Here is a 27,182-nt window from a genome sequence, read left to right as displayed (position 1 = left end):
AAAACAATTACAGTGGGTCAGCACCCTAATGTTGATTCAAGTCTAAAATGCTGTGTTTGACACAAAAATGTCCAGGAATGTGTTGGGAAACTAAATGAAAGTATCTACAGTATATACCATTAACATTAAGTATTAGTGACATTGATCCAAAACACCAAAAAACAACATTAGAGACTTTATTAAAGTGAAATGTACCAAACAATGAACACACAGCAATAACTGTACATTAGAAATGACAACAAATAGCACTCTGCAGTAAATCCTTCATTGTTATACAATATTGATCAGAAAAATCAGGCTAGGCAACATCATACAACTGTTTAACATGAAAGGCTGAGCTACAGAGACATTTTACAATTTTTAAACTATTTGCAGCAATTGTCAGAACGACTTTGTCAAAATACGCCAAAAACACAGAAAGTCCCATTATAAGTTTAGTGCAAATAGCTTCACACACAAAGAATGCATGTAGATACAGTCTAATCTCTATTATCATGTCTATTATTAGTTCAAAAACAAGGTAACTTGTCAGAAACATTTTGTTTGCAACAAAAAAAAAAGCTGAAAAAGAATTGAAGAAGTTGTGAAAAATGACATCAGCTTTCATCTTAACTTGCAAGCTTGAGTAAAACTTGTTTTCTGGAGGAAAAACACTGACATGAAACACTTGAACCAATGATTTTGAATCTCTGTTATACATAACCTCACATGTGATGTTTACGTTACAAAATATCAGTGAAACCCAAAAACTTTTACTTTGAAATGACTGCAGGAAACTGTCCTAATGTTTACAGTTCAGTTCAGACATGAAGATATCATGTTGTTGTTAACAGTGCTAACATGTGGCTGTAATGTAAAAGGCATCAGAAAGCAAACGTCATGTTTTATTACACTTGGCAGTCAAAGGCAGCAGGAATTTCATCTTCTTTCCTCTATAATACATATATACGTACAGTATATATCTGCTATAAAATGAATGTTTATTTTAAAATATGTGACACACGCCTATGTGAAATCTGGAGCTCACTATTAATTATTGTGCACAAATATGGCCCTAAGTCTGATTTTTTGTTGGCCCCAAAGATGAATGCAAGAAATGACTCCAAAATACAGAAGATTACGCTAAACAAAAGCAAAAATACACAAAATGACAAAAAAAATGATAACAAAAGCACACAAAAATGAAATATGACTACAAAAAGGCACAAAAGTATTCGTAAAACGACTACAAAAATACGCAAAATGATAGAAAAATACACAAAACAACAACAAAAGCTCATAAAAATGACTCAAGAAACACAATTCGACAACAAAAATACACAAAATGATTGGAAAATATACAGAATGACAATAAAAATGCACAAAATGACAGAAAAACATACAAAAGGACAACAAAAGCACATAATAATGACTATGAAAATGCACAAAACTATTACTAAAACACACAATTCGACTACTGAAATACACAAAATGATGGGAGAATATACAAAACAACAAAAAAATACACAAAATGATTTCAAAAATACACAAAACCACTGCAAAAACACAAAAAATTACAACAATTTTAAAAAAAGGAGACAAAGTGATAGGAAAATCAACAAAACAACAACAAAAATATACAAAATGATGGGAAAATATACAAAATGACAACAAAAATAGGAAAAATGACTGCAAAAGCACCCAAAAAAATCCCCCCTCCAAAAAAAAAACCAAACGCACACAAAATGGGAGAAAAGAATGCAAAACGACAACCAAATCCCACAGAAAACGTTAGTTTTTTCCCTAAAGTAAAATGTAAATTTTTCATTTCTAACAGCTGACTTCGTAAACATCCATGTCTGTCTTGTTGCTGATTTCTGGGCACGTGCGGCAGGCTGGGCATGCTGGGAGCTCTGGGCGGGACGGACACGTGTGACATCGTGGTCGTTTGAAGCTGAAGAGCAAAGCGACCCCTCCCAGCACCTGGAGACATGACCCCAACCAGCCAAAATAAAGCGACCCCGCAGGATGCAAAGTGAGGCGAGGCAACCGGGGGTTTGTGACCTTCGAGTTAGGATTCACTCCCAGTTTAGCGAGGTTGTGGGTGTACACCCCCAACGCGGTCAGGCTGAGGAGCCCCGCCATCATCACCAGCAGTCCCCCAGAGGCTGCCACGCCCCTCAGAGGGATATCTGTCCAGCAGCGCACCCCGATACACGCCAGGACGATGCCGGTGCCGCACAGGAACAAGGATGTGAGCACCAGGCCCTGGGCCAGACGAACACGGGGGTCCCTTTGGTAGAGGCCGGCCACGGGCCAGCACTGCCTCAGCTCTGAGTGCTCCACCTGCAGACAGCTCTCCCACAGCCCATCAGAGCGCACCAGGAGCAGGGCCTCCACCGGCCCCGAGCGACCACCCACCACTTGACCTTTGGCTCCCAATCGGAGAAGAGAACCCGGCGCGGCCGTTCCCAGACGCGCCTGTCCCTCCCTCCACTGTGGGGTGATGGCAGCGGTGAAAACCAACACCAGTCCCAACGGGGCGAACACTATCCCCGTCACCATGGAGGCTGGAGTGTGCATCATCGGTCAGTGACAGCTTTGACTTTCAAGATGGAAAGCAGACAAACATCACAAGGATTTTTGGAGGCTTTCACTTTAGAATCTTCTTCTCCTCAATCTGTTCTGGAGAACAAAGCAAAGAGACAGTTGTAATGGAGAGAATGTTCATTCCAACTAAACAACATATGTTAAAGCTGATATACAGAGTTTATGTATGATTCTTTTAACTAGTCTTGTACTATGGTCTACTGCTGGTAGTCATTCATATACATTAATGTATATAAGTCCCGCCTTCATCCTATAGAGCCCTATACAAATGGAAATGATCGCCGAGTGCACCCAGCCAATAGGCTTCAACTTCCTGTTATTGAGACTGTCAATCAAAGTGAATGCAGAACTGTGCACGGAAACACGTCACAACAGCAAACAGGTAAATATGACCTTGGCTCCTACCTGACCCATAGACATATATCAATGTGACCTTGTTACGTTACGCGATGCACGAGCAGAAAAGTAGAGGCGTGGCTTCTGGTAGACTGAGAGAGGCAGTGGGAGGAAGTGAAGCTGTTTAGGGGGCGGAACATTGAGACGTTTCTCAGAAACTCCACATATCAGCTTTAAGGCTTCATTTATTCAGGCAACTGTTCCTCAGGAAATGCACTTTGATCTCCTGACATTGTTTCGACTGTCAACTGCCAGGCTTCGTCAGAGGTGTCTGCTGATCGCTTTGATATTTCCTTTGAAGTTTCCTTGATTTCTGCGCAAATAATTAAAGTGTCTAAAAAACCATATTTTGACTTTCTGGAGGAAAACAAAGCTTTATTTACTGGAAAACAGACAGTAAATAAATGAGTGATTAGTGATTTATTAAATGAGCAAAAAAGACGTGAATATAAAGTGAGTCAGAGCGACTGAAGGTCGTGCTATTTCTGAGTTGAACACTGATAAAAAAGAATGGTCGGTCCCTCTGTCTGTTGCTAGGATACAATAACCTGGCCATGCTCAATGTGACACTGTGTGCGTGTGTGTGTGTGTGTGTGTGTGTGTGTGTGTGTGTGTGCGTGCGTGCGTGCGTGCGTGCGTGCATGCGTGTGTGTGTGTGTGTGTGTGTGTGCGTGCGTATCATAACATCTTTTCAGATCTTGTCCTTTGTAATGTCTTGTTTGTGCAAATGAAAGCACATCACGATTAAGCTGGCGTGAGTGTGTGTGTGTGTGTGTGTGTGTGTGTGTGTGTGTGTGTGACCATTCAGACTATCACTATATCTAATCAATGTCTGGTATATTTCTGTCTGAAAAAAAAAAAGTAAGATGGACGTGACAATCTGCACATCACTGTCAGGGCCAAGTGTGGAGGAAGGAAGACATTTGTGTATATGTTGAAATGTCGCGTGATGAGCACACACTGTTGTTGTGTTGTTGTTGTTGAGTTGTGTGGATGACTTTTGCGCAGGAGAAAAACAAGAGCAACTGCCAAATAAGATATAACCAGAGTGCCGAACTTACTGAGACTTTTGTTGAAGGAAATCGTATCTTACGACGCAAATCAAGTTTGTCATTTATGAGCAAAATGTAAGTCAGTTTTTCAGGGGGTATTTCAAACATTGTGCACTAAAGCCTGTGTGTTGACACGTATCTTATTCAGAGCAGTTAGCTCTAAAAAATTAATTTAGTTCAGATATCAGATAGTAGTAGAAAACCAGCTAGCCTACAGGAGGTAAATAGCTAGCTAGGCTACCTTCCGTTATTCTTAAATTAAAGGTATTTTGCACAGCAGCACAGAACATGTCACTTTTACGAGCGGCGGCTTCTTACGAGCGAAGTTTTATTGTAGCAATAAAAGTTTGTCTGGCAGACGTCTCATCTGCATCAGTGTTGAACTGGTGTTAGCACAGAAAACGTAGCTTAATGCTCTTTAGTTTGGACGAGGACAATGATATAAGCTGTGTTGTGCTTTTCTAAACTACTAGCATGCTAGCCAGTGAATCATTTCATGCCCAGTTTCACGAAAATGACTTTATGGAAGTTTTTGTGCGCGGCAACACCAATTCCTCAAATTTTTCTTGCTGCGAGACCCTGAATGAAATATTGAAGATATAAATTGCAAGAAATGACTTCCAGTCATAACACATTTGTTTGAAAGTCGTGTCCCGCAGCACAAAAAGAATGCGAAAAATGGTGTTGGCAAGCACGAAAACATTGTGACATATTTTGTTGGGCGGGGCTTAGCCTAGAGGCAAACCATCATAGATACTGTATATATATATATGACATACCCGCGCTGTTAGACAATGGGGAGCGACGTAGAAACATGGCGGCCATCTTACCTCAGACAGCTGGTGCATGTACTATTTAAATAACCCTAACTTGCTCAATTTTCAACCAATTTTCAAACGGCAAGCGGTATTTTCAACATGTACATGCATCCTATGTCACACCTACGTATGATGACATTTGTAATGAGGCAAAGCGTTTGTAAATCCGTCAAAATTTCATCGCGTTAAGGGTATTTTTGTTTAAGCTGATCACTCACCTTCCAACAGCTACCGTAGAGTGCGTCAGAATGTCAGAACGTCAGTTGTCTGAGGTAAGATGGCCGCCGTTAAGCTACGGTGGCGAATCCCGCTTGCATCATCTAGTGTTTGTCTATATCTATGCTTTAGCCAGCGGTGATTCCTGTTTTTGCCAAGTGACGTGGGCCATTAAGGGGTCTATTGAACATGTATCATGTTGTTTAACCCAAATCTGTCCTCCAACAAGAAAAGGAGGTAAATATCTAGCTAGGCTACGTCCCGCTACTCTCAAATGAAAGGTATTTTGCACAGCAGCAGAGGACAATAATATAAGCTGTGTTGTACTTTTCTAAAACTATATTAGCATGCTCGCCGTGAAGAATTGTCCTGCCCAGTTTCACGAAAACTACTTAATGGGATTTTTCGTGCCTGGAAACAAAATTTCCTCACATTTTTCTTGCTGTGAGACACAGATTTTTGTGGAGCCGATGTATGCCAATGGGATTTATCACCTGAACCATAATCCTAAACCCTGAATGAATTATTGAAGATATAAAGTGCACGAAATGAGTTCCAATCAAAATATCTGAGTTTGAAAGTCGTGTCCCGCAGTATGAAAAGAATGCTGAAAATCGTGTTAGCAAGCACGAAAACGGAAACATTCCTATTTGTGACAGTGTCACGTTTTTTCTATATAAACTCGGAAAAAAAATGTAGGCATCTCACGTTGTTTAGCCCAAATCTGTCCTCCAATAAGCAAAGTGTTCAGAGCTTTACTCCTCTATGTTATGATTATTATCATTGACGTACTTTTAAAGTATGTTTAAAGTCAAGAATTCCAGGATTTCAACGTTGTAGCTTTGCATTGTGTGTAGATGTCCTCGGGAAACGTTGCTGGGTCTTGACGGATGATTGGTGTGTTGAGTAATCGGGCGAATGTGGCGTATTATGCAAAGTGCTTGGAACTCCTCCAGTGATGATAAAAGCACTTCATGAATCAGGTCTGTTTACCATAATTGCACAATACTAATAATAATAATAATAACTTTGCTGCGTACAACTGACTGATTTATGACCATTTATTGAAAGTGCATTAACAATTCTTTCTGGTACAAATAAGTCAGTTTGGATGTTAGTCATTAATAGAATAAACGTTAAGCTCACAGTTGCAGCTTTTATGGTTCTGGGTTGAATATAGAGCCTGTTTGTGAGTTAATAAATACAAATAAAGCTGGTTAATAACAGTTAGTCGATGGTTAAACCCCGTAAATGCCAGGAATTTATTCGTAGAAAAGTAAGAACTAGCTTTAGGTTTGCAAATTTCCCACCAGGATGCCAGTGGTGTGGATGTTGATGAGAAGGCAATCATTGGGGTGCAGCCTGATAAGAACATACCTGTCGTCATGTGTCATGTTTTGTGTTTAAGACTTTCCTGTTCTGCTGCTTTACTGGCATGACAGGAAACAAAAGAGGATAAAAGGCAAAGAGGATCAGAGATACCACTCAACTGTCAGAACATTCATCAGTTGTTTTTTTTAATATCAAGCCGAGACAAAAAGTCATTCAGTGCATTAATAATAATCCTGAAATAATAACTACATGTGTCACAGACCAGACATTTACGGTGTTAGTTTGAACAAGCATTTCTTGTGAACGTTTATCCTTTAATTCCAGTGATGGATCTTTGCAAATATAAAGAAATGTAAACTTGTCAATTTCTGTCTGTTGCAAGCCAAACGTGTGATTGCTTTAAAGTGGGAAGATATTGAAGGATTATCGAAATTTCTTGAAATCTAGCATTAAAAAAACTGACTTATATAGTCAGAGGTAAAGCTGAGGAACTTTATGAGATATGGACTCCTTTTTTACGGTTTCTGAATGACCTAAACATGCAATTTCCTGCGACTAGACAAGAACTGGAGCCAACACCATCATCGTAACAAGAAGGCCTGTGATTTGCCTTTTTCTTTCTCTCTTTATTTTATATTTATTTATTTATTTATGTATTTCTAATTTTATTTTCTGTATATTCCTTCTTATCTATAATGTAATCTATGATTTTTAAACATTATTTTATTTTATTATTATTATTATCATGATTACTTTTCTTTCTTTGTTTCTTTTCTATTTATTTATTTATGCATTTATATTTTTTTATTTACTTACTCTTTTTACATTATTTTATTTTTTCTATTTATTTATGCATTTTTTTCTGTATATTCCTTCTTATCAATGATCACTTATTTTGTTTGATTATGAAAAATATTTTTCTTTCTTTTTGCTGATAATCTTGTTTTGCTGTGGGTGGGAGGGTTTTTGTGATTTGTTGTTGTTGTTGTTCGTCATATTAATGAAAAAGTCAATAAACACATTGTGGAGGGAAAAAAATGAGGCTGTTGGAATAAATTAAAAACGGTTCTTTAAGGAGACGAATGCTGTGTTGTGATGCTGGGATGCTGAAATGGTGAAATCACAGGTGAGGAATTATGAGCAGAATGATGAATACACATGTTTTTATTTTTTAGCTAATGTAAACACAGTCACATGCATGGAGCCCTGTGGTTACTCACCATTCAGCAGACGACGTTGGCTTCCTACTGCAGACCCACACACTGCCTCCGCGCCTCCAAACGAGCCACTAACATGTTTCTCCCCCTTTAGCAGCAGATGGTGAGGACACCTCGTGATTATTCACGCTCCTTCTTTCCTTTCCTCATCTTAATCCTCGCTGCCTCGCATCATTTCTCTTCGTCTGCATGTTGCTAACCTTGGATGTGTCCCACACACCCCCCCCCACCACCACCAACTCGTGCTTTTCTTTTTCCAGCAGCTTCCTTCCGTCTGCTTCTCTGTCTCACTTTCCTGACGAGTGTGCTCTAGCATTTACCAACACCTTGTCTATCTTTAGCTTAGATTTGGGAAAAGCATTTCATCGTGCTTGTTCTGCTTCTTTCACGATGATTGGACAGTTTTTCTCATCAGGAAACATCTGCATCGCACCATCTGACGCAGAGCTGTTTCCACATGTTGAATATTCTGGTAATTTCCCGCAGGGTTGATTCGAACGTAAAAGACGAGTATCTTTCCACATCAACCCATGCTTTTTTTTAATAAAAAACTGTCCCATCAATGCTGAATAAACAGTTTGTTTCTTAGAAATTGGATCCATGAACAAACAATGCGATCTCACTGGGAAACGTGATACTGTTGCAAACATAAACGTTCCTATTTTTGTACACGCCAACATGATTTATGAACTTTTTTGCTTGTGTAGCTGAGCACGACTTTCAAACTCACGTATTTCGATTAGGAACGTGATGTAATTTCGTGGCACGAAAGTTTGCAAAATATAAAATTGGCGATATAAAATTCAAAGGTGTACAAAACAAAATCAAGTAAAAAAAAGTGTCAAGAATGCAAATGGGCGCAATGACATTTGAAGATGGCGGATGCTCTGTCGACTCATAATGTAGTGATGCACCAAAAAACAACCCGGATGAAACAGCAAACAAATACCATGGTCAGCGGGTACTTGTCTGGAAACAAACCAAAGTGTCCGCGAAGCGGCCTTATTTCAACACATCAGAGCATTAAGCCTCTTCTAAGCAGAGGTTGAGACGGATCATGGAGTGAAAACTGTAAAAAGTTCACTCTCACGTTTCGTAAAGACTGTACTTGGTCTGCTAATGTAAAACTGTAAAGTAAGACTTCATGGAGAAGGCTGAGAGAGTAGAGATCACTACAGACATGCTACAGAACAGTTACAGCCCACACCACTGAGACGATGATTGGAAAATGGAAAAACTACGTGCTCCAAACACCAGCCATATTTGAATCACACAGTAAAAAACATTGGTGCAGTACTGAAAGAGGAGCTAATTAATGTCCAAAGTATAAAGTCCCTCAGACAAAAGATTTCAAAACTTTTATGTTTGAAAAATAAGAAATATTAAATAAAAAGAGTTATTGGTGCATTTCTTTTCATTCATTATTTGTGAAGCAAAACACTCCCACACACTGTTTCCCACATTTTGCAGTCAAATTGTTTTGTTACTTCTTTTTTTGAGGATTTTTTCCCCCAATTTTCATATCATATCATGAGTATTTTGTATCGTGAGCCCTATATCATATTTCATATCGTATCATGAGTTGACTACTTCGTCACACCCCTAATTTTGATTGTAAGTAATTTTGTGCAATTCCTTTTTATTTAGGGCTATGGTTATGGTTAAAGTGATGAATCCCATTGACATACATTTGTTTGCAATTCATTCCAAATAGCTCGACACAAATTTGTCTCGTAGCACGAAAAATGTAAAGAAATTGTGTTGCCACGCACAAAAAATTCCATAAAGTAATTTTTGTGAAAATTCTTCCCCGCTAGCATGCTAATAGTTTAGGAAAGTACAACACAGCTTATGGTTAAGGTGATAAATACTGACATATATTTATTTGCAATTCATTCCAAGCAGCTCGACACAAATTCATGCCGTGCAACACGAAAGTCCTTTGAACGCCTCATGCTCTCCCACATCAAGGACATCACCGACCCCCACCTGGACCCCCTGCAGTTTGCCTATAGATCCAACAGGTCTGTAGACGATGCTGTAAACCTGGCTCTCCACTTCATCCTCCAGCACCTGGACTCCCCAGGCTCCTACGCCAGGATCTTGTTTGTGGACTTCAGCTCTGCTTTCAACACTATAATCCCAGCTCTCCTTCAGGACAAGCTTTCCCAGCTGAACGTGCCAGACTCCACCTGCAAGTGGATCACAGACTTCCTGTCTGACAGGAAGCAGCACGTGAAGCTGGGAAAAACCATCTCTGCTCCCCGGACCATCAGCACTGGATCTCCTCAGGGCTGTGTTCTTTCTCCTCTGCTCTTCTCCCTGTACACCAACAGCTGCACCTCCTCTCACCAGTCGGTCAAACTCCTGAAGTTTGCAGACGACACGACCATCATCGGTCTCATCTCTGATGGAGACGAGTCTGACTACAGGTGGGAGACAGACCGGCTGGTGTCCTGGTGCAGCCAGAACAACCTGGAGCTCAACGCTTTAAAGACAGTGGAGATGATAGCAGACTTCAGGAAGAACCCAGCCCCCCTCACCCCCCTCACCCTGGGAGACTCTACAGTGAGCTCTGTGGAGTACTTCTGCTTCCTGGGGACCATCATCACTCAGGACCTCAAGTGGGAGCTGAACATCAGCTCCCTTATCAAAAAAGCTCAGCAGAGGATGTACTTCCTGCGGCAGCTGAAGAAGTTCAGTCTGCCAACAAAGATGATGGTGAACTTCTACAGCTCCATCATCCAGTCCATCCTCTGCTCCTCCATCACCATCTGGTACGCTGCAGCTACGGCCAAGGACAAGGCCAGACTGCAGCGTATCATCCACTCTGCAGAGAAGGTCATCGGCTGCAATCTGCCCTCCCTCCAGGACCTGTACGCCTCCAGGATTTTGAGGCGTGCAGGAAAGATTGTGGCCGACCCCTCCCACCCCGGTCATAAACTGTTTCAATCTCTCCCTTCTGGAAGAAGGTTTCGGTCCATCAGGACCAGAACCTCCAGACACAAAAACAGCTTCTTTCCCTCTGCCACCATCCACATGAACACACCCCAAGTCACCCACTGAACCCCCCCCCCCCCCCCACCCGATCACCACTTCCATGATGACATTATCTGCTGCACTGTATATATATATATATTTATATTTATCCTTTATTCTCTATCTATCCTTTATTTATCCCTCATCCTTTATATTTATCATTATTATTATTATTATTATTATTGTTGCTGGGTTGTTCTTTGTTTTTTTATTTTTTTTGTTGTTTGTTTTGTGCACCAACTACCAAGACAAATTCCTTGTACTGTCCTTGAAACTGTACATGGCCATTAAAAACATTTCTGATTCTGAAAATAAATCGTGTTACGCAGCACAAAAAATGACACTAAATCACTTCCGTAATGGTTTCACAGGCACAAAAGCTAGACCACACCTCTTTGTATGACTTTTTATTTTCTTACAAAAGCGCAACACGTGTAATACAACATGGTGCCATGGTTTATCAGTGAAATAATACAGGGAAACATATTTGCTTTGAAATGCGCAACAAAGTTTTTACATACATGTACACATGCATACCGTGAAAAGCCCTCTGACTGGTCTAAAGTTTGATAAGAATTCTAGGGAAGCTCTGTGGTTACGCTGCACAGTCAAGAAATGTCCACAGCTTTAGGCTAAAAAAAGATGGCAAATACTAGGTCTCATGTGGTTTTTCTTATCTTTTTGGTGGAAATGTCTGACTTTTAGGATCTGAATTCAACCCAGCAATGGGCGACTCTGGAACTGAAACTAACAGGAACCGACAGAAAGATACAGAAAATGCACCGATGTAGAAGAAATGATGGATAACACGAAAAAGCAGCGAAAACAGAAACGTTGACAAAATGCTCCGTGCGTGATGTGTGCACAGCATGTTTTCAGCAGAGTAAAAAAAAAAAAAAGAATACAAAAAAATTGAAATACATAGATAAATCTGGTAAATGGCTAGTTTAGAAAAACACTGATACGATGAATTTATTTACATTCGCTATGTACATTATTAACGTTTTAACATTATTAAATTCATACAACAAAATCCCAAGAACTGGACTGAATGCAATTTACAAAAAAAAAAAAAAAAAGAAAAAGAGTGAAAACGGACAAACTGAAGACATCCATTCAGTCCAGTTCCTGGACTCGTCCTCCGATAGCTTAGTTTGTCTCCCATTGGGCAGTGCTTTTACTGATGGTTTACCAGCTGCTGTTTATCCTTCGTCTTCTCATACTTCAGCGAGAGTGACCTGAATCTGACCAGTGGAAGCCTCGGACACCTCGATGAGGAAGGCTCCCTGGTTGGTGTAGTGTTCAACAATGTTATCGTCCATGTTCACGAAGATCCTAGAATAAAAGGAATGGAAAACAGGCTGTTAATTTCTTTTCCTTTTTTTTTTGGTTAAGGGGAGTTTAAAAGAGAAAGGGGAAAAAAAAGGTGTCACTCTTATTACGGTACTGGGGCGCTGTCTTATACAGCTTGCATAAAAATTGGCAATTTGCATTCACGCCAGACACAGATGATGTTTTCCTGCCTGATAGCTATTGAAAAACCGCCAAAATCCTGTTTAATAAAACAGCTGTTCACCTGCTATGAAAGGTTTTGGCCAGGGAAACTGTTTTCAATGTGCCTAAAGGTCAGAAAAAACCTTTACAGACTAACAAAGTCAACTATGGCGGTGTATTTTGAAACCTGTCAACTTTAAATCTGACAATGTTTTCCAGACTGTTTTAACGTAGCTAGGACATCACAGAAGCTTAGAAATACCAGACTTTGATGTCAAATCTCCTGATGACTTGTTTCGATACAAGGTTCAGGTTAGAAACAAACGTTTTTTGGTTTTTTTACATTGGTGTTGGACATGTTTTGCGGTACATTGCCTTCATCGGCGTAATAAATCAGGTCACCATTTCCCTCCACCCAACACTAATGCTATCTTGTGAGTCTTAAAGGCTTTAATGACTGAACCAACTATTCTGCCAGAGGCGACAAGGCTGATTGAAGACAAGAGCAACAGAGAAGGGAGGAAACTACAGCGGGAATGTAACCCAACCTGTTAGCTTAGCTACTCCCTGTCCTTTTTTTGCAGTGATTGCTGCCAGCAAAGGAGCAGGAAAATCACCCAAAGGTGACAGCGGCTAAGCTTCAGCTCCTGTCAAAATATGACTCAAGGAGAGAGTCTTTCTTAATACCTTATGGTGTTATTAAAGAGCTGACCTAGACAATTGCCAGTTCAACAACTTAGCAAAGCAACAGTAGTTGTTTTAGGCATTCTTCTCTGATCAGGTGTGTTGGTTTTTTATTTAAAGGGTTTCTAAAGCTGATACTTTTGATGAAATGCCTGAGAAACTCTATTGAACTTTGTCAAAGAGTCACTTGACGGTTGACCTTACGAGACTTTACCCAAAATCGAGTTATGGAAAAATCAGACGAGGCTTTGGAAATGTAGCATGAAAACAATCTTGCGTGACTCATGAGCACATCGTGCAAACTCTTTGTTATACTTTATCATTCATATCTCACAAGCTACAATTAACACATTCCACAGGGTCGAGCTAACCGAGCTACCAACCCGGTCTGACGACGTGACCTATTGTCACACCTGTTGTACGACGGCAAGGTTCCAAACATATCAAAGACACCAACAGATCCTCACCCTCTCTTGCATTTTTTGTAGATTTTCCCGATGGTTTCTTTTTGCATGCCGTACTTTTCGGAAATCTGAGGACAGAGAAGAACGTGTGGACAATTAGAATGAGTTTGTGCATACTGAAGATATTTAAAGTTATTTGATGCTTACAGCATCTCGTAGGCCCGACAGCGTTGGAGAGTTGAGCATAAGTGCGTCAAACACCTCTTCGGTTTCCGTCCTCACGTATAGCAGAACTACCAAAAAAAAAAAAAAAAGGGAGAGAAGGAAGCAAAAATGTTTAGAACAAAAACTCAGGATTTGTCAATGGTTGCACTTTCGTACGAATGACTTAGACGAGGCCCGATTCTCAAAAACAATTGGTGGAACTAGTGATTAGCGGCAAATTAGGGTAAAAACTCAAAATATATTGGTGTTAGAGCATTTTGATGTGTTGATTCAAAATATCCATCTTCCCAAGATGCATTTCAAGTCAAATTCATTGTTTAAAACTGCTTATGGACATGGTTAGCTTAGAGATGATCTCATGCTTGTGCCAACAACTCTGTAGAACCTTGTGATGCAAATATCAGAAAACTCAGCTATGACGTACCGCACTATGCAGGTGTAAAAAAACACCAGTAAACAACTTGTCTCCATGAACACAAATGAATGATTTCATTCCCAAGTATTACTAATATCATCAACGATTATCTTTGCACAGTACAGTATGTTGCATTACGGGGGTTTTTAAGGAAAATCGATTGGACTAGAATTTTAACAAATAAACCGACATTTTGAAACTCTGAATATCACCTTATTTTGTTTGAAAAACACTAAAGATTGAGCAATTTTTTTTGAGAATTGTGTTTAGTCTTTTACTGTGTTTCTACCTCTTTGCGGGTCGTCCTTACGAGCTTGTTTATTAGACGGGGAGCTGCTCTGGTCTCTGTCCTGATACAACCTCTTCAAAGAACTCCTGGCAGCACAAAAGCAAACCTCATTAGACAAAACACTTCACCTTCAGCTATTTCAACATGACATTTGGGTTTATTTTCCATGCTTACCTTTCGATTTCATCCATGGGAGTGGACTAGAGAGAAAGAGAGAGAGAGAGGCAGACAGGAGAACAGAGATCTGATTAGAAAGATCAGCATTGATAAATGGAATTGCCTAATGTCCCCATTCCCACTATTGTCTGCTCTGCAAAACACCTTTTAAAAGGAATGTTATCTCTTCGAGGCTTCATTTCCCATAACCTTTTGCAAAAAACCCACATAAGCGCCACCGCCAATGGAGAGAACTGTGATAGAAAGAAACCTTTTGCCCAATCAGAGGTGGAATTTGGCACTCAGTAGATTGTAAAGAAGGTTTTTGTGTCTTAATCAAACTTGTCCAAACAGCACTTGAGTTTACAGTGAGTTGTTAGCGTGTGTCCCTGTGTTCGTGTGTGAGTTTTTGTCAGATAAGCCCCCGTTGCCTAATCTCAGTGTCAGAAACTGCAGAGGCTCGTGCTCGTGCTTGTGCCTGGTTTCGATTCTAATTAGCTCATTTGATCCCATGGTCTTGTGTTGTTCTTTTCACTTTCACCCCTCCCTCCTGTAGTTCCCAGCCCACTCCTTACTTTTCCCCTCTGCATACTTTCCCACAATCTTTTCCCTGCTTTTGGTTGTTTTCCACTGAACCGCCCGGAGGAACACGGGGGGTTATAGAAGATTTAGAAGAAGTGTAAAGGACTTACAACGATGCGCTGTAAGCTGGAGAGGTGCGTCTCTGGGATGAAGAGCACCGGCTGGGTGACGTGGTCGTCCAGGGATCGGAACAAAGTGCACTCGTTGCTGATGAAGCTGTTCGGCGAGGTCTTGCTCGCTAGAAAATAAGAAAATCACACATTTAGATAAGCAAACGTGTGTCGTTTTGCTGATGACTTTATTGTATTTTACAAAGGGGCAGAGGTGTAAAGAGTACTGATGTGTCCTACTCAATTAGATGTAGTAAGTAAGTCATAGATAAAACTCAACTACAAGTAAAAAAGTAGCTCAATTAAATAGTACTCAAAGTAAAAGTTACTAGATACTTTCACCTCCCACGTTTATTTTTGGTAATAAATGTTGTTGCCATGGTGCCCTTGCATACAGTAAACGTCTCATGTATAAATATGCACAACTGACAATATATTTGTCTTTAGTGTGTGTTTTATGTCGTTTTGTGTGTTTATGGAGTCATTTTTTGTTGTTGTATTTTCATTGTCATTTAGTGTTTTGGTTGATATTTTTATATTTTCATCCTATTTTGTAAGCTTTTGTTATCGTTTGTGTTTTTGCTGTTCTACTTTTTTTTGTCGCTTTGTGTATTTTTGTTGTCATCTTTGTGCGTTTTTGTTGCCATTTTTGATATTTTCCTTTCATTTTATGATTTTTTCATCTGTACAAAATAAAAGGTTTGTCAAAATGTACAATTAATTTTTGAGTTTTTATGGTTTTATATTTTTTGTTTGATGTATTTTTGTTGTTTTTTTAAAAAAAACATTTTTCTCCTATTTCGTAAGCTTTTGTTAATTTTTTATGTTTTTGCTGTTCTACATTTTTGTCGTTTTGTGTATTTCTGTTGCCATTTTGGATAGTTATCTTTCATTTAGTTTTTTTTTTTTTTTTTTAAATAAAATAACAATAACACCAATGAAAAAACGCTCAGGCTTTAAGTATAGCTATATTCATGAACTCTAAAACTGAGAAAATAACCTCCATTTAATGATGTTTTGACACGGTGCATTACGTTTAATCTGGTTGGTCGGCTACGATGTGATGCATTATAAGTACCCATAAAAGCAACTGGATTACAGTAACGTGAGTACTTGTAATCTATCACTTTCAGCTCTAGAAAGAGTGTTTATGAACTCTTACTGTGAGCATCGTTGGCGCTCTTTCCTCGTCTCTTGGTCCTCTTCCTCTCCTCGTCGCGCATTTTCCTCTCGGCACCCTGAGGGACACAATCGCACAGTTACAAAATAATACCTCAGTAATTAAGATTGAGTAATTAGAACAGTAAACAGAAGAACTCAGCATACCTTATCGCAGAAGATTTTGACTTGGCAAGCGGCCCTGTGTATGAGTTGGTTGTTTCCTGAGCTGAAGTCGTACGTGTCAATCTGCAGGTTGAGCGGAACGCCTTTCACTCCTTTCTGAGAGGAGAAGTCTGTGCTCAGGGAGTTGATCCCAATGTAAACCTGGAAAATAAATAAAAAAACACAATGTCTATTGTTCTTTTTATGCAGTAAGTTGTATGTTAGATATGGAAATGTTAGCAAAGCTAGGACGTAGGTGATGACCTTCAGCAGAGTAAATACTTATGTTACTGTAATTGAGTTTCTTTTAAGGGTAATCAGTAATTTTACTTGTACTCAAGTACATTTTATGATATGATATAGTGTTTTGTTTTAGAAATAAATGCAATAATACAAGAAACAATATTACAAGAAACAAAAGATTTGATGCAGATTGCTTCCTTCCAGAAAAAACCAAAACAAAACAATAATTACATATACTACTGCACACACATACTTTTTGTGTTAGAAAGGGAGTGGGTGGAAGTCTAAACTTATTAGCCCCACCTCTTTTCGTATTATACAGTAACAAATAATGCATTTTCAGCGTTGCATTGCTGCTATTAATGAATTAATTTTGTAACATCTTTATATAATTTTGATTAAATACACACTAAAGTAATTAGTTACATTTGTACACCCAAACGTTACTTAGTAAATTCATATTTTTTGTGAGTATTTTTGGCATTACACTGTTTTAGAGTTCATAAACGTAGCTATAAATAGATTTGTTTTTTTTAAAATTTGAATTCAATGTATATTAAAAAATAATTGTACATTTTGACAAACATTTTATTTTATACAGATGGTTTTGTGGAAAATAAATTAAGTTCCAATTGTGCAAGATTTGGTCTCTTCCTTTTTAAGATTATACATGAGATGTTTACTGTATGCAAGGGAACCATGGCAACAACATTTATTATCAAAAATAAACGTGGGGGGTGAAAGTAACTAGTAACTTTTACTTTGAGAACTATTTAATCGAGCTACTTTATACTTGTACTTGAGTATTTTATGTATACTTGTACTTGAGTACAATTACAATCAAGTAGCAGTTCTTGTACTTGAGTTGAATACATCAGTACTCTTTACAACTCTGCCCCTTTTTCGAAAATACAATGAAGTCATCAGCAAAACAACAAACGTATTCTTTACACCTTTGTATTTCAGGGAGTAATCTTCCATTATTGGAGCTACTTCCTCTTACTTTATAAGACATGTCAGATTTCTCTCCATCAAACCCTGGCTCAATGGCCCCTCCCATTAAAATCCACCTGACAGAAGTCGTTTTGGCTCTCGTTGCCATGTTGACTAAAGCCTCGGGGACAAACACATTTCTGGGATTCCTTCCCTCCCATTTCTGGCAACCCCTGGCCTACCTACACCTGTCTGTTCTTCCTTTAAAGTCTTTTGCAAAGCCGTGCTTTCCAGGCCCACTTATGGATTGTTTTATAAGAGAAGTGTGAGTGATGTGTAGGTTATATGAGCACGCTTACCTTGGCCTCTTCATTTGGGTTCCACACGAATGAGAGGGCGTTAAAGGCCACTTCTTCAATGTTGCTAATGCCACTGAATACCTCTTTGTAGTCAGCTGTAGAAAGAAGGGAAATAAAAAAAAAGCATTTACGTTTAAGGCAGTGTTTCTCAAATGGGGGTACGTGTACTCTTAGGGGTACGCGATGACACTACATGTGAGAAAGAGAGAGAAAGAGAGAAATGAAAATGAACAAGAAACGTGTCAGTCCTTGGTCACACCCCGGACGTGAAATGATAAAAAAAAAAAAAAAAACTATTCAGGAGCCACTAAATCAGTGTTTTTCAACCTTGGGGTCGGGATCCCATGTGGGGTCGCCTGAAATTTCCGAAAAATTTTAATAGATGTTTGAATTTTTTTTAATTATTATTGTAAAAAAAAAAAGAAAAGAAAATTAAAACAATCTTAAACAAATGTATGTCTATACTTTCACTTTGTGAATCTAGTTAAACTAAAATGGAGTAATATATATATATATATATTAATATATATATATATATATATATATATATATATATATATATATATGTATGGGGTTGCCAGAAATGTTTGATATCAAAAAAAGTTCACGATCTCAAAAAAAAGGGTGGAAACCACTAAATACTGTTTCTTTCCACTTATTTACACAATATGATTCCTTAAAATGTGTGTTGTCACTCTTTCATTCCATCATTATGATCTATAATTGGTTTTTAAATACACTGTAACCCTTACGTAATTAAATAGATTAGAAAAAGTTCTACTAACTTAATGACATCAAGTTGGTGTAACATGTTCTTCCTTTTTGAGTAAGTTTAACTAATAATTTCAGTACAATGTCCTATTGTTTGAAATATAGATTATTAAAAAATTATGGCACTTTAATTTAAGTTAATCAACTTAAAAAATTTGAGGCAATTGATTAACTTGTTTTTTTTAGTTCTGATATCTTATTTGGGTTTTACAGTGTAGTTTTATAAGCAAAATGTTATAGTCAGACAAAGGGGGGACTTGGGTTCAGAAAAAAGAGAAAGGGGGGAACTCGAGCCAAAAAAAGTGCGAGAACCACAGGTTTAAAAGAGTTGTGACAAAGGTCATGTGGCGCTGTGCATGTGTTTTATTAAACATACCGATGTCAATGACCCTCTGCTTGACGGTTGGTTGGCGTGCATGCCAGTGATTCCAGAAGCGAAGATGCATTTCTGGGCTCTTGTCATTCTCGAACACAGCCATCACAACAGTCTGGAGGAAAGGGACAGATAAGCAAAAAATGAACAAAAAAAACATAATAACTAAAATCAGTTACTGTATCTTGCTCTTTTTTCCAGTGCTTTCTTTTAACACGTGCCTACATTTCTAAGAAAAAAACCAGCTTTCATAAACTTTCATTCATCACATCAAATCCTTCCTTTCTCCACAGCGTCAGCAGCTATTTGCAGTGTGCAAGCACGTTTGTCTATATTCTTACGCTCTGAGACGTCTGACAAAAGGGCGGTAAACCACACCACACCTACAAACACCCCCCCTGTGTCCACTCCTTTTCGTCTTGTGTCACATTGAGGAACCACCGTTGCGCTCCGGCCTTATTACGCAGAATAACTAATGGAAGAAAAAGGCAGGACGGTGTTTTTTTTTGTTTGTTTTTTATAGGTGCCAGCAGCACAGTGTGCAGGGTGTCAACAGGTAATTAGTCACTGAGGGAGGGAGCGGGCTCCAAGGGAGGGACACACATTTGGGAAGGGCTGGTTTGATGGCACGCAAATCATTTGGTGTATCATTATGTGCATTAAAAGAAAAATAAAAGAGCTCGCAGAGAAAAATAGAAAGACAATAAGTGTTTAAAGCCCAAGCACGCACACAGGAGAGGGAAGAGAGATGTATTTATTTATTTAATAACTCACTGTAAAGGCCACACTACACACACTACAGTATGTGGCTCCATTTATACGTTATTCTATTTTTCTCAAACACAACACATAGTTTATTATTTCAAATCTATTTAACGACGGTTGTTGATTAATTTGCGTGCACGCTTTCTATTTAGGGCTGTCACTTTAACGCGTTCATTTTGATTAATTAATCACAGGAAAAAATAATGCACACAAAAAAATATAACGCTGTTAATCGCTTTTTTTTTGTCACGTGCACATGTAATCTTTTAACGACAGCAATGCATGTTTTGTTATTGCAATTAAATAAATAAATAAATGTTTTAATTATTTCAGTAATTTGATAGCGAATAAGACATTATATATATATATATATATATATATATATATATATATATATATATATATATATATATATATTTATACTAAGGTTAGGATCAATTATAATTGTAATCGCATACTAGATAATTAATTACAACTATAGCAAAAATCTGTTGCTATCATGCTTGTAATGAAATTGAGTTCAGATAATTGACTTTGTAATTCTATAAAAATCGTCAATTATGAATTAAAGCAAAACTGTGGCACCATGTTACAGTTCTACACATATGTAGTTAACAATTATTAAAACATGTTTCATTTCAACTTTTTCCCACATTTGACCATGTAAAAGAACATTTAATCGTGGAATATAGTGACATAAAAAAGGCTCAGACGCCCATAACAGAAATATTAAAACCTATATTATCATTGATTAGGAAGCATAACAAGGTAACCAATCGATAGGAAATACATTCAATGATAAATATTTGTTTTTAGTGTATTATACAGCTTTTTAGGACCAGTTATCATTAGAAATGCTAACAGAAAGCTAACAGGAGAAGAAGGGTAACTTTTATTAGGTTATTAATTTCAGCCTCAGTATTTGTGATTAATTGTAATTGAACTTAAGTAATTGAGAAAGTAATTATAATCGACTTTAAGAGGATAAAAAATTATTGTAACTCAATTGTAAGTGGGAAAAAATGCTGGTCACTGCAATCATAATTGAATTGTAATTGAACATGGGTAATTGAAAACTGTAATTGAGCCCAACCCTGCATGTATCGGTACTCTTTACACCTGTGCTTGTGTTGTTTGGTCCGTGACGCTCACCTTGACCTTGGTGGCGGTGAGGCAGGCCGTGCTGTCCACCCCCTGCAGAGTTATGGGGTAAAACTGACCCTTGTTCAGGTAAACTAAGGGCAGCTGGCCCGACTTGCACATGGACGCTGCGGGAGCTCCCAGGGTGAACTGGAACTCGTTCCTCGGCCTCTCCGATGGAGAGTTGGAGTGGGAGCCTGAATAGACGGGGCTGGACGTGTGTTCAGAGAAAGGATCACTGTAGGGAAGAGGCTGACATACACACAACACGACACGACGGATTAGTGCCAGAAAGATAATGACTAATCTGAACAGGTAATACAGCTAATCTTGGTTTTTTGTGTCGTTTTGTATATTTTACTGTCATTTTTATGTATTTTTGTTGTTGCTTTGTGTGTTTTTAGAGTCATTTTGGGAATTTTTATTGTTATTATGTGTATTTTTGTTATTATTATGTGTATTTTTGCTGTTGTTTTGTCTTTCCTTTTCTTTTTTGGGACATTTTGTGTGTTTATTTCAGAAGCAACACAAAGTTAGATCGAGGGCCACATGTGGCCCCCGGGCCATCACTTGCCCAACCTGACAGCTTTGATTGTTGTATATGTCTGTAATATATTTGCACATGTGTATCATTATTATTATCATTATTTATCTTATTTTATTTTTTCTACTGTAATGTGTGCACTTGTATTTAATCCTTATTTACAGTATTTTACTGAATTATGTACATTTTACTTTCTTTCTCTTTCATTGTTTAGTGTTTATTCTTTTTATTTATAATATTTTTTGAACCCCTGTAATGCAAGTCATTTAAATAAATGATGTATTTCTGATTCTGATATCTATTCTATAGTAGTGTAAAAACACAATAAATGTCAACCTAAACCAAAGAAGGTAAATCCAGATTATGATCAGATATTTTTGATAGATTTAATAAGTGAAATCTCTATATTTTTATGCAGAGGACACAGTAGGGCTGTAGGGTCACCTCATGGCTGGGGTCAGCGAACCCTCCAGATTCAGGCCATTTCTGCAGCAGGGAGTCAAAGATGACCTCTAAGTCCTGCTTGTCGTAGGGATCGGCGACGACGCTGGTCAGGGTGGCGTAGGTGTCGGAGGAGGTGGGGAGAGAGACGGGAATGGAGGTGGTCTGTTTGGAGCCCAGGACCTCCTGGTGGTGGGTGGTGGGGATGTTTCCTGGGTGAAGCTTCAGGATGTTGTTGGATGTTTCCAGTGAGAGAAGATCATTGGTGTTGGAAAGACACCTGGAATGATGGAAGGAGAACATCACAACAGGTTATCATGACTCATCAAATCTACAGAGGAATGATTAGAACGTCCTAAGCTGCTAAAAAGAGCCTTGTGGTAGGGGTCAATTACAATTACCTTTTCAATTATCCATGTTCAATTACAACTCATTCATGTTACAGTGACCAGCATTTTTTCCCGATTACAATTAAATTACAATTTTTTTTTATCCTCAGAAAATCCATTTCAATTACAATTACTGAGCCTGAAAAAAAAAAAAAACCTAATAAAAGTAAACCTTCCTCTTGTGTTAGCTTTCTGTTAGCATCTCTTATGATAACGCGTCCTAAATCAGCTGTAAAAAAAAATGTATATCATCTAATTCAAGGGTCACCAACACGGGGCCCGTGGGCACCAGGTAGAACGCCTGGACCATGTGAGGGGCCCTCAGGAACTCTAGTCACCAATGAGCTCCATATAAAATCTGGTTCACTTTCCAGGTTTTAAACTCAGATAAATACATAAGAGAGGTGTAGTTAGTACTTGGTAAAGTTAAACACTGCTGCGCCTGATAGAGTAGTAAATGAACCGTCCTTAAATGACAAATGTATTTAAATCCTTCAGATTTGGTGTATGGTCAGTGGTATGTTCTATATATACATATATAAGATATATTTTTTTAAAACGCAAGGTGGATTTTTGTAAAATACGACATAATTGTAACATTATGTTACACGATTGCTTAAAAGCTGTTTATTAGAAGCCAGTAAAATAGGAAGATGACAATTTTCAATGACATGTATCATGAAAAAAATGATACAATTGCATAAATCAGAAGAAATAAAGTGTTTCATGTTGAAACTTAAACATTTCCTACCTTTTTAAGTTACTGCTAGCCTTCCTTATTTATATCTTAGCCTGTAATTGAAGTGAAACTGAACATGTAGTATTTAAAAATTTGCTTTTGAAATTTGGATTATTCAGTTCCTATGAAGTAGCTAAGCTAAGGTTGGTGACCCCAATTTCTTCCCTATCTATTGGTTACCTTGTTATGCTTCCTATTCAATGAAAATTTAGGTTGTTGATATTTTTGGTGTCGACGTCTGAGCCTTTTCTGTGTCACTAAACCCCTCGATTCCAATTTTTTCAATGGAAAAATGTGGGAATGATTGATATGAAACACATTTTAATAATTGTGAACTACATATGTGTAGAATTGTATATAGAACTGTAACACGGTTCCAGTAGTTTTGTGTTATATTATATTTGACCATTTTTTAATTGAATATTCATGACAATTACAATTACAAGATAAGGTAAGGTAAATGTATTTGTCATTGCACATGCTACAGAGCAACGACATTACATTTCAGTGTCATTCCATCCATGAAAAATTAAAAGACAATCACATATAACATGGGAGGACAGGAGCGGGAGAACTGTGGGTCGCCACAAGGGCGGCGCCCCATATGTCTTAGATGAGAAGTGGAAAACGGGTGTAAGAAGAGGGGGGGGGGGGGGAAAGGCAGGTCCCAAAACTATGCACAATTATAATAACGGCATAATTGTAATTAATTATAAATTACGCGATTACAATTGTAATTGACCCCAACATAGCTGGGTGAGTCCTAGTCAAACGTCACTTCTGTGTAAGAAGGTATTTGTGTCTCAGCTACTGCGTGAAAAACCCTCAGCGTGAGACAAAGCATGAGTGTGGGTGGGAACTGTTGGTTTTTCTTTTCTTTCGTTCTTGTCTATGTTTGAGTTTCTCTGTTTAAATTGTTTGATGGGACAACGTTAGAGGCCCAGCAATGGCTTTCACCTGACAAGAAGGAGACGACCAGCGTTGGAAACACTTTAAATCAAGGCAGACATGATGGAAAAACAGGAGCTGTTAAAGCTCTCCGTCTCCGTTTGACACCACGGATACATTAGTTCATGTTTTATAACCTCTGACTGGCCCCTGATTTAGTCTATAGCAGAAATAGGAAACTTTTATCACAGCAGGGGCCACAAAAATAAGTGCTACTCTACTTTATTCCTCTGCTGCTGCACAAACAAAATCTCCTCATTGTGACACGACTAAAAATCTATCTTATTCTATTTTAATTTACTATTTTTTTCATTTTGCACCGATGCAGAGTAATACACATTATTACATAAGAGATGGATAAACAGTGAAGGAAACGGCAGAAAGCTCAAAGAGCTTATTTGAAGCCTTTACTTAAATAGTAATGAGTAAAGAACAGACACAAACAACACAACTTAAAAAACAAAAAAAAGTATATATATATATATATATATATATATATATATAAATATGTAGAAAACGAAAGGAAATTACTTAACGTACAATAAGTAAATCAATCAAAAACAAGTTTTTGATCATACCAAACTTATTTAATTTAATTATCTTATTTTCTGTAAAATGATGACCAATCTGAACAATGAAACTGGTTATATTTGTTTTTTGTGTAATTTTTAACGTATTTTCATTGCTGTTTTGTGTCTTTTTGGAGTCATTTTTTTGAATTTTTCTTCTTGTTATGTGTATTGTTGTTGTTATTATGTGTATTTTTGCAGTCTCTTTGTTTTAGTTGCTGCACAAAGTTAGACCGAGAGCCACATGTCTGGTCTGTAAAAGTCTAATAACACATTAAATGCCATTCTAAACCAAATAAGGTGAATCTAGATTATGATCATTTATAGTGCAGGTATTTTTTTTTTTTTAGAGTTTTATTAAGTTAAATCTATTTATTTTGTTGTGCAGAGAAAACATGACTCACCTCTCTGAGGGTTTACCAAAGCGACTGCTGACACCACTTTTCTGATCTTTCTGGTTCTGAATGGGAAAACAAAGCAAAGTTTGTGATGAGGAAAAGGAAACAGAATTCAGATGTAAAAGCCAAACCTTTTATAACATTTATTTATAAATATCTATATATATATATGTACCTTGCACTGTTCGTACAGCATGCTGAGGGCTGCGAGGTCATCTCCTGGGTGGATTCTGGGCTTGGAGAGGTTTGGTTTAGGAATGGGGTGTTCCAGGTAGGACCAGGCGTCCATGAAGTGGTTAGAGTAGTTGTTATAGTTAAAATTCTCGCTCTGAAGAAACAGTCCCAGAGTCCTAGAGTAGGGAATCAAACCAAAAATAAACAAGTTTTTTATTTGGTTCTAATAACAAAGCACCAAACGTGTCAATATTTCACTATTTTGTTAAAAAAAAAAGCCCACAGCCATGAGGTGCACCTGAGTCTGTGAGCGCTGCACATACTTGCCCCTCAGCATTAAGGAAACGCTTCCATTGCAAAACCCCCGTGCAACAGGAATTCCCTCAGAAAAACATTCACTACAGATAAGGACCACACATGCACATCTTTAACGCCTTTTTTTTGTCTTCCATGTGCAGGATATGAACATCTAATTCTAATAATGTCTTCTATTTGAATAAATACTAAAGGCGTATCTTTGCAAACAGAATTCCAAAGCCATCACTCTGCAGGTTTCTGGTTTCCATCTCATTTGGAGCTGCTCTGGATCACTTTTGTTTGGCGAGACTCACGGCGACACCGGCTCGTAAACATTCAAGCCTTCCGAGGATTAGCCAAATCTTTGCAGTTTGTCTGAAGTAGCTAATGAACAAATAAGCTGTGGGTTTATCCTGGACAAACAGCTAATAAAATGTGCTGACAGGACGGGGAAGACCACATGTGAGAAACCAGGTTTAGGGAATTGATCCTGCAATGTTTCACTTTCGAAAAAATGACTTTTTTTAAGGTTTAAAAATGTGCATTTATTGTTTATTGATTACCTTTTTTTTATATTTAGCAGCTTTGGAAAACTTTTAAACTCAATCTTACATGTTGATACCAAAGCCTACCAAAACTCTAGACCTCACACCCCCCCTGCCCCCTCTTCCAGGGGGGGCAGGGGGGGTGTGAGGTCTAGAGTTCCCCCCTATTATGTAATTCAATGCATTACATGCTGTCATTGCTTTCTGCATGTGCATGTCTAACACCTCCAGAGGAGATTCTCGTTTCCTGATGGCTCTTTGTTGCTCGGTACACCCCCCCTCCCCCCCTCCTCCCCCATGTTCCAGGTTGGTGACAAACACAAGCCCAAAAAAAGACGCAGTTGCAGGCCCAGCTATATGTGTGTGTACGTATCAATTTTCAGCTTTTAACCCCCCCCCATTATAGAAACCATGCTTTTTTCACATGGGGGTCTCATTGCAGAAAAAAATAAAGGGAGGTGGGTGTGAAAGTTGATATAATAATCCAGAACTGGAAGCTAATACGAGTCATTTGCTGTTTTAAAGAAGAAAAAAAACATGTATTTTACGAGAAGGAAATTCATACAAAATGCAATAATTACATGAAATAAATCCCCTGTAAATAAATGTACATCCATCTACAAATAAAGATAGAAAATAAACTCTTACTCAGTCTCTTTGGTCATGTCTCCAGGCCGATTCGAAGCCAACAATTCCTTTTGATTCCAACTGCTCCGTGTGCTAAGTGTGTGTCAGTCTTGGAAGGAGAGGCAGTGACACACAGATGAGTCAAATTCTGTGATTCCCTCAACCAGGCCCTGTATTTATTTCATGTCAGCGTCTGTAGTCTCCCTCCTCGCTCTGATTGGCTGAGCAGCTGTGAACAGGTGTCTGATAGGACAGGTGTAGGAGGATTTAACCCTTCCCTCCCTGTGGAGAGAAACTGCTGGTCATATGCATGAGTCTGTAGATGCAGCAGAGCCATGTGCGCGTGACAAAAGCTGTGGGATCTTTCCATGTCATCATGTAAAATAGGAGAACAATAGCCTGAGAGTGTCACTCTGATGTGATAATGGCTATTTTTTTTTTTCGTATCATTTTTCACCAGCAGACATGAATTTTAATGTCAGAGAGCAGTTTTGGTTTCTTTTAATTGAATAAAAGGATTAAATGATGAGTTGCTGTAGGCGGAGATGAGAACATTTTATTTAAACATTCTTAAATGTTATCTTTA

General features: G+C 38.3%; 2 protein-coding genes across 5 annotated transcripts; both read right to left on the bottom strand.

Annotated features, from left to right (window-relative positions):
• Nucleotides 1-1,627: 1,627 nt before the first annotated feature.
• cldn23l (claudin 23-like) lies at nt 1,628-8,012 on the bottom strand. 4 transcript variants are annotated; one of them, XM_028438432.1, is made up of 3 exons: nt 7,624-8,012; nt 6,449-6,501; nt 1,628-2,664 (listed from the first exon to the last, which is right to left on the bottom strand). In XM_028438432.1, the coding sequence occupies exon 3, from the start codon at nt 2,563-2,565 to the stop codon at nt 1,810-1,812; it is 756 nt and encodes a 251-aa protein (XP_028294233.1). In that variant the 5' UTR covers nt 2,566-2,664; nt 6,449-6,501; nt 7,624-8,012; the 3' UTR covers nt 1,628-1,809. The 4 variants fall into 4 exon arrangements, with proteins under 4 accessions (XP_028294233.1, XP_028294232.1, XP_028294230.1 ...); XM_028438431.1 differs by having other exon boundaries at nt 1,628-2,659; XM_028438429.1 differs by lacking the exon at nt 6,449-6,501.
• A 3,038-nt stretch (nt 8,013-11,050) lies between these two features.
• On the bottom strand, nt 11,051-26,836 carry grhl3 (grainyhead-like transcription factor 3). Its single transcript, XM_028438929.1, has 15 exons — nt 26,618-26,836; nt 25,129-25,303; nt 24,960-25,015; nt 21,914-22,190; nt 20,938-21,177; nt 19,024-19,135; nt 17,877-17,971; nt 16,345-16,503; nt 16,181-16,256; nt 15,019-15,146; nt 14,345-14,370; nt 14,171-14,256; nt 13,449-13,534; nt 13,305-13,369; nt 11,051-11,994 (listed from the first exon to the last, which is right to left on the bottom strand). The coding sequence occupies exons 1-15, from the start codon at nt 26,632-26,634 to the stop codon at nt 11,877-11,879; spliced, it is 1,716 nt and encodes a 571-aa protein (XP_028294730.1). The 5' UTR covers nt 26,635-26,836; the 3' UTR covers nt 11,051-11,876.
• Nucleotides 26,837-27,182: the final 346 nt, after the last annotated feature.

This window comes from Gouania willdenowi, chromosome 22 (genome assembly GCF_900634775.1).
Source record: "Gouania willdenowi chromosome 22, fGouWil2.1, whole genome shotgun sequence".
NCBI classification, from domain to species: Eukaryota; Metazoa; Chordata; class Actinopteri; order Blenniiformes; family Gobiesocidae; genus Gouania; species Gouania willdenowi.
The sequence above is the reverse complement of the archived record's forward strand: the minus strand, read 5'-3'. Positions and strand labels throughout refer to the sequence as shown.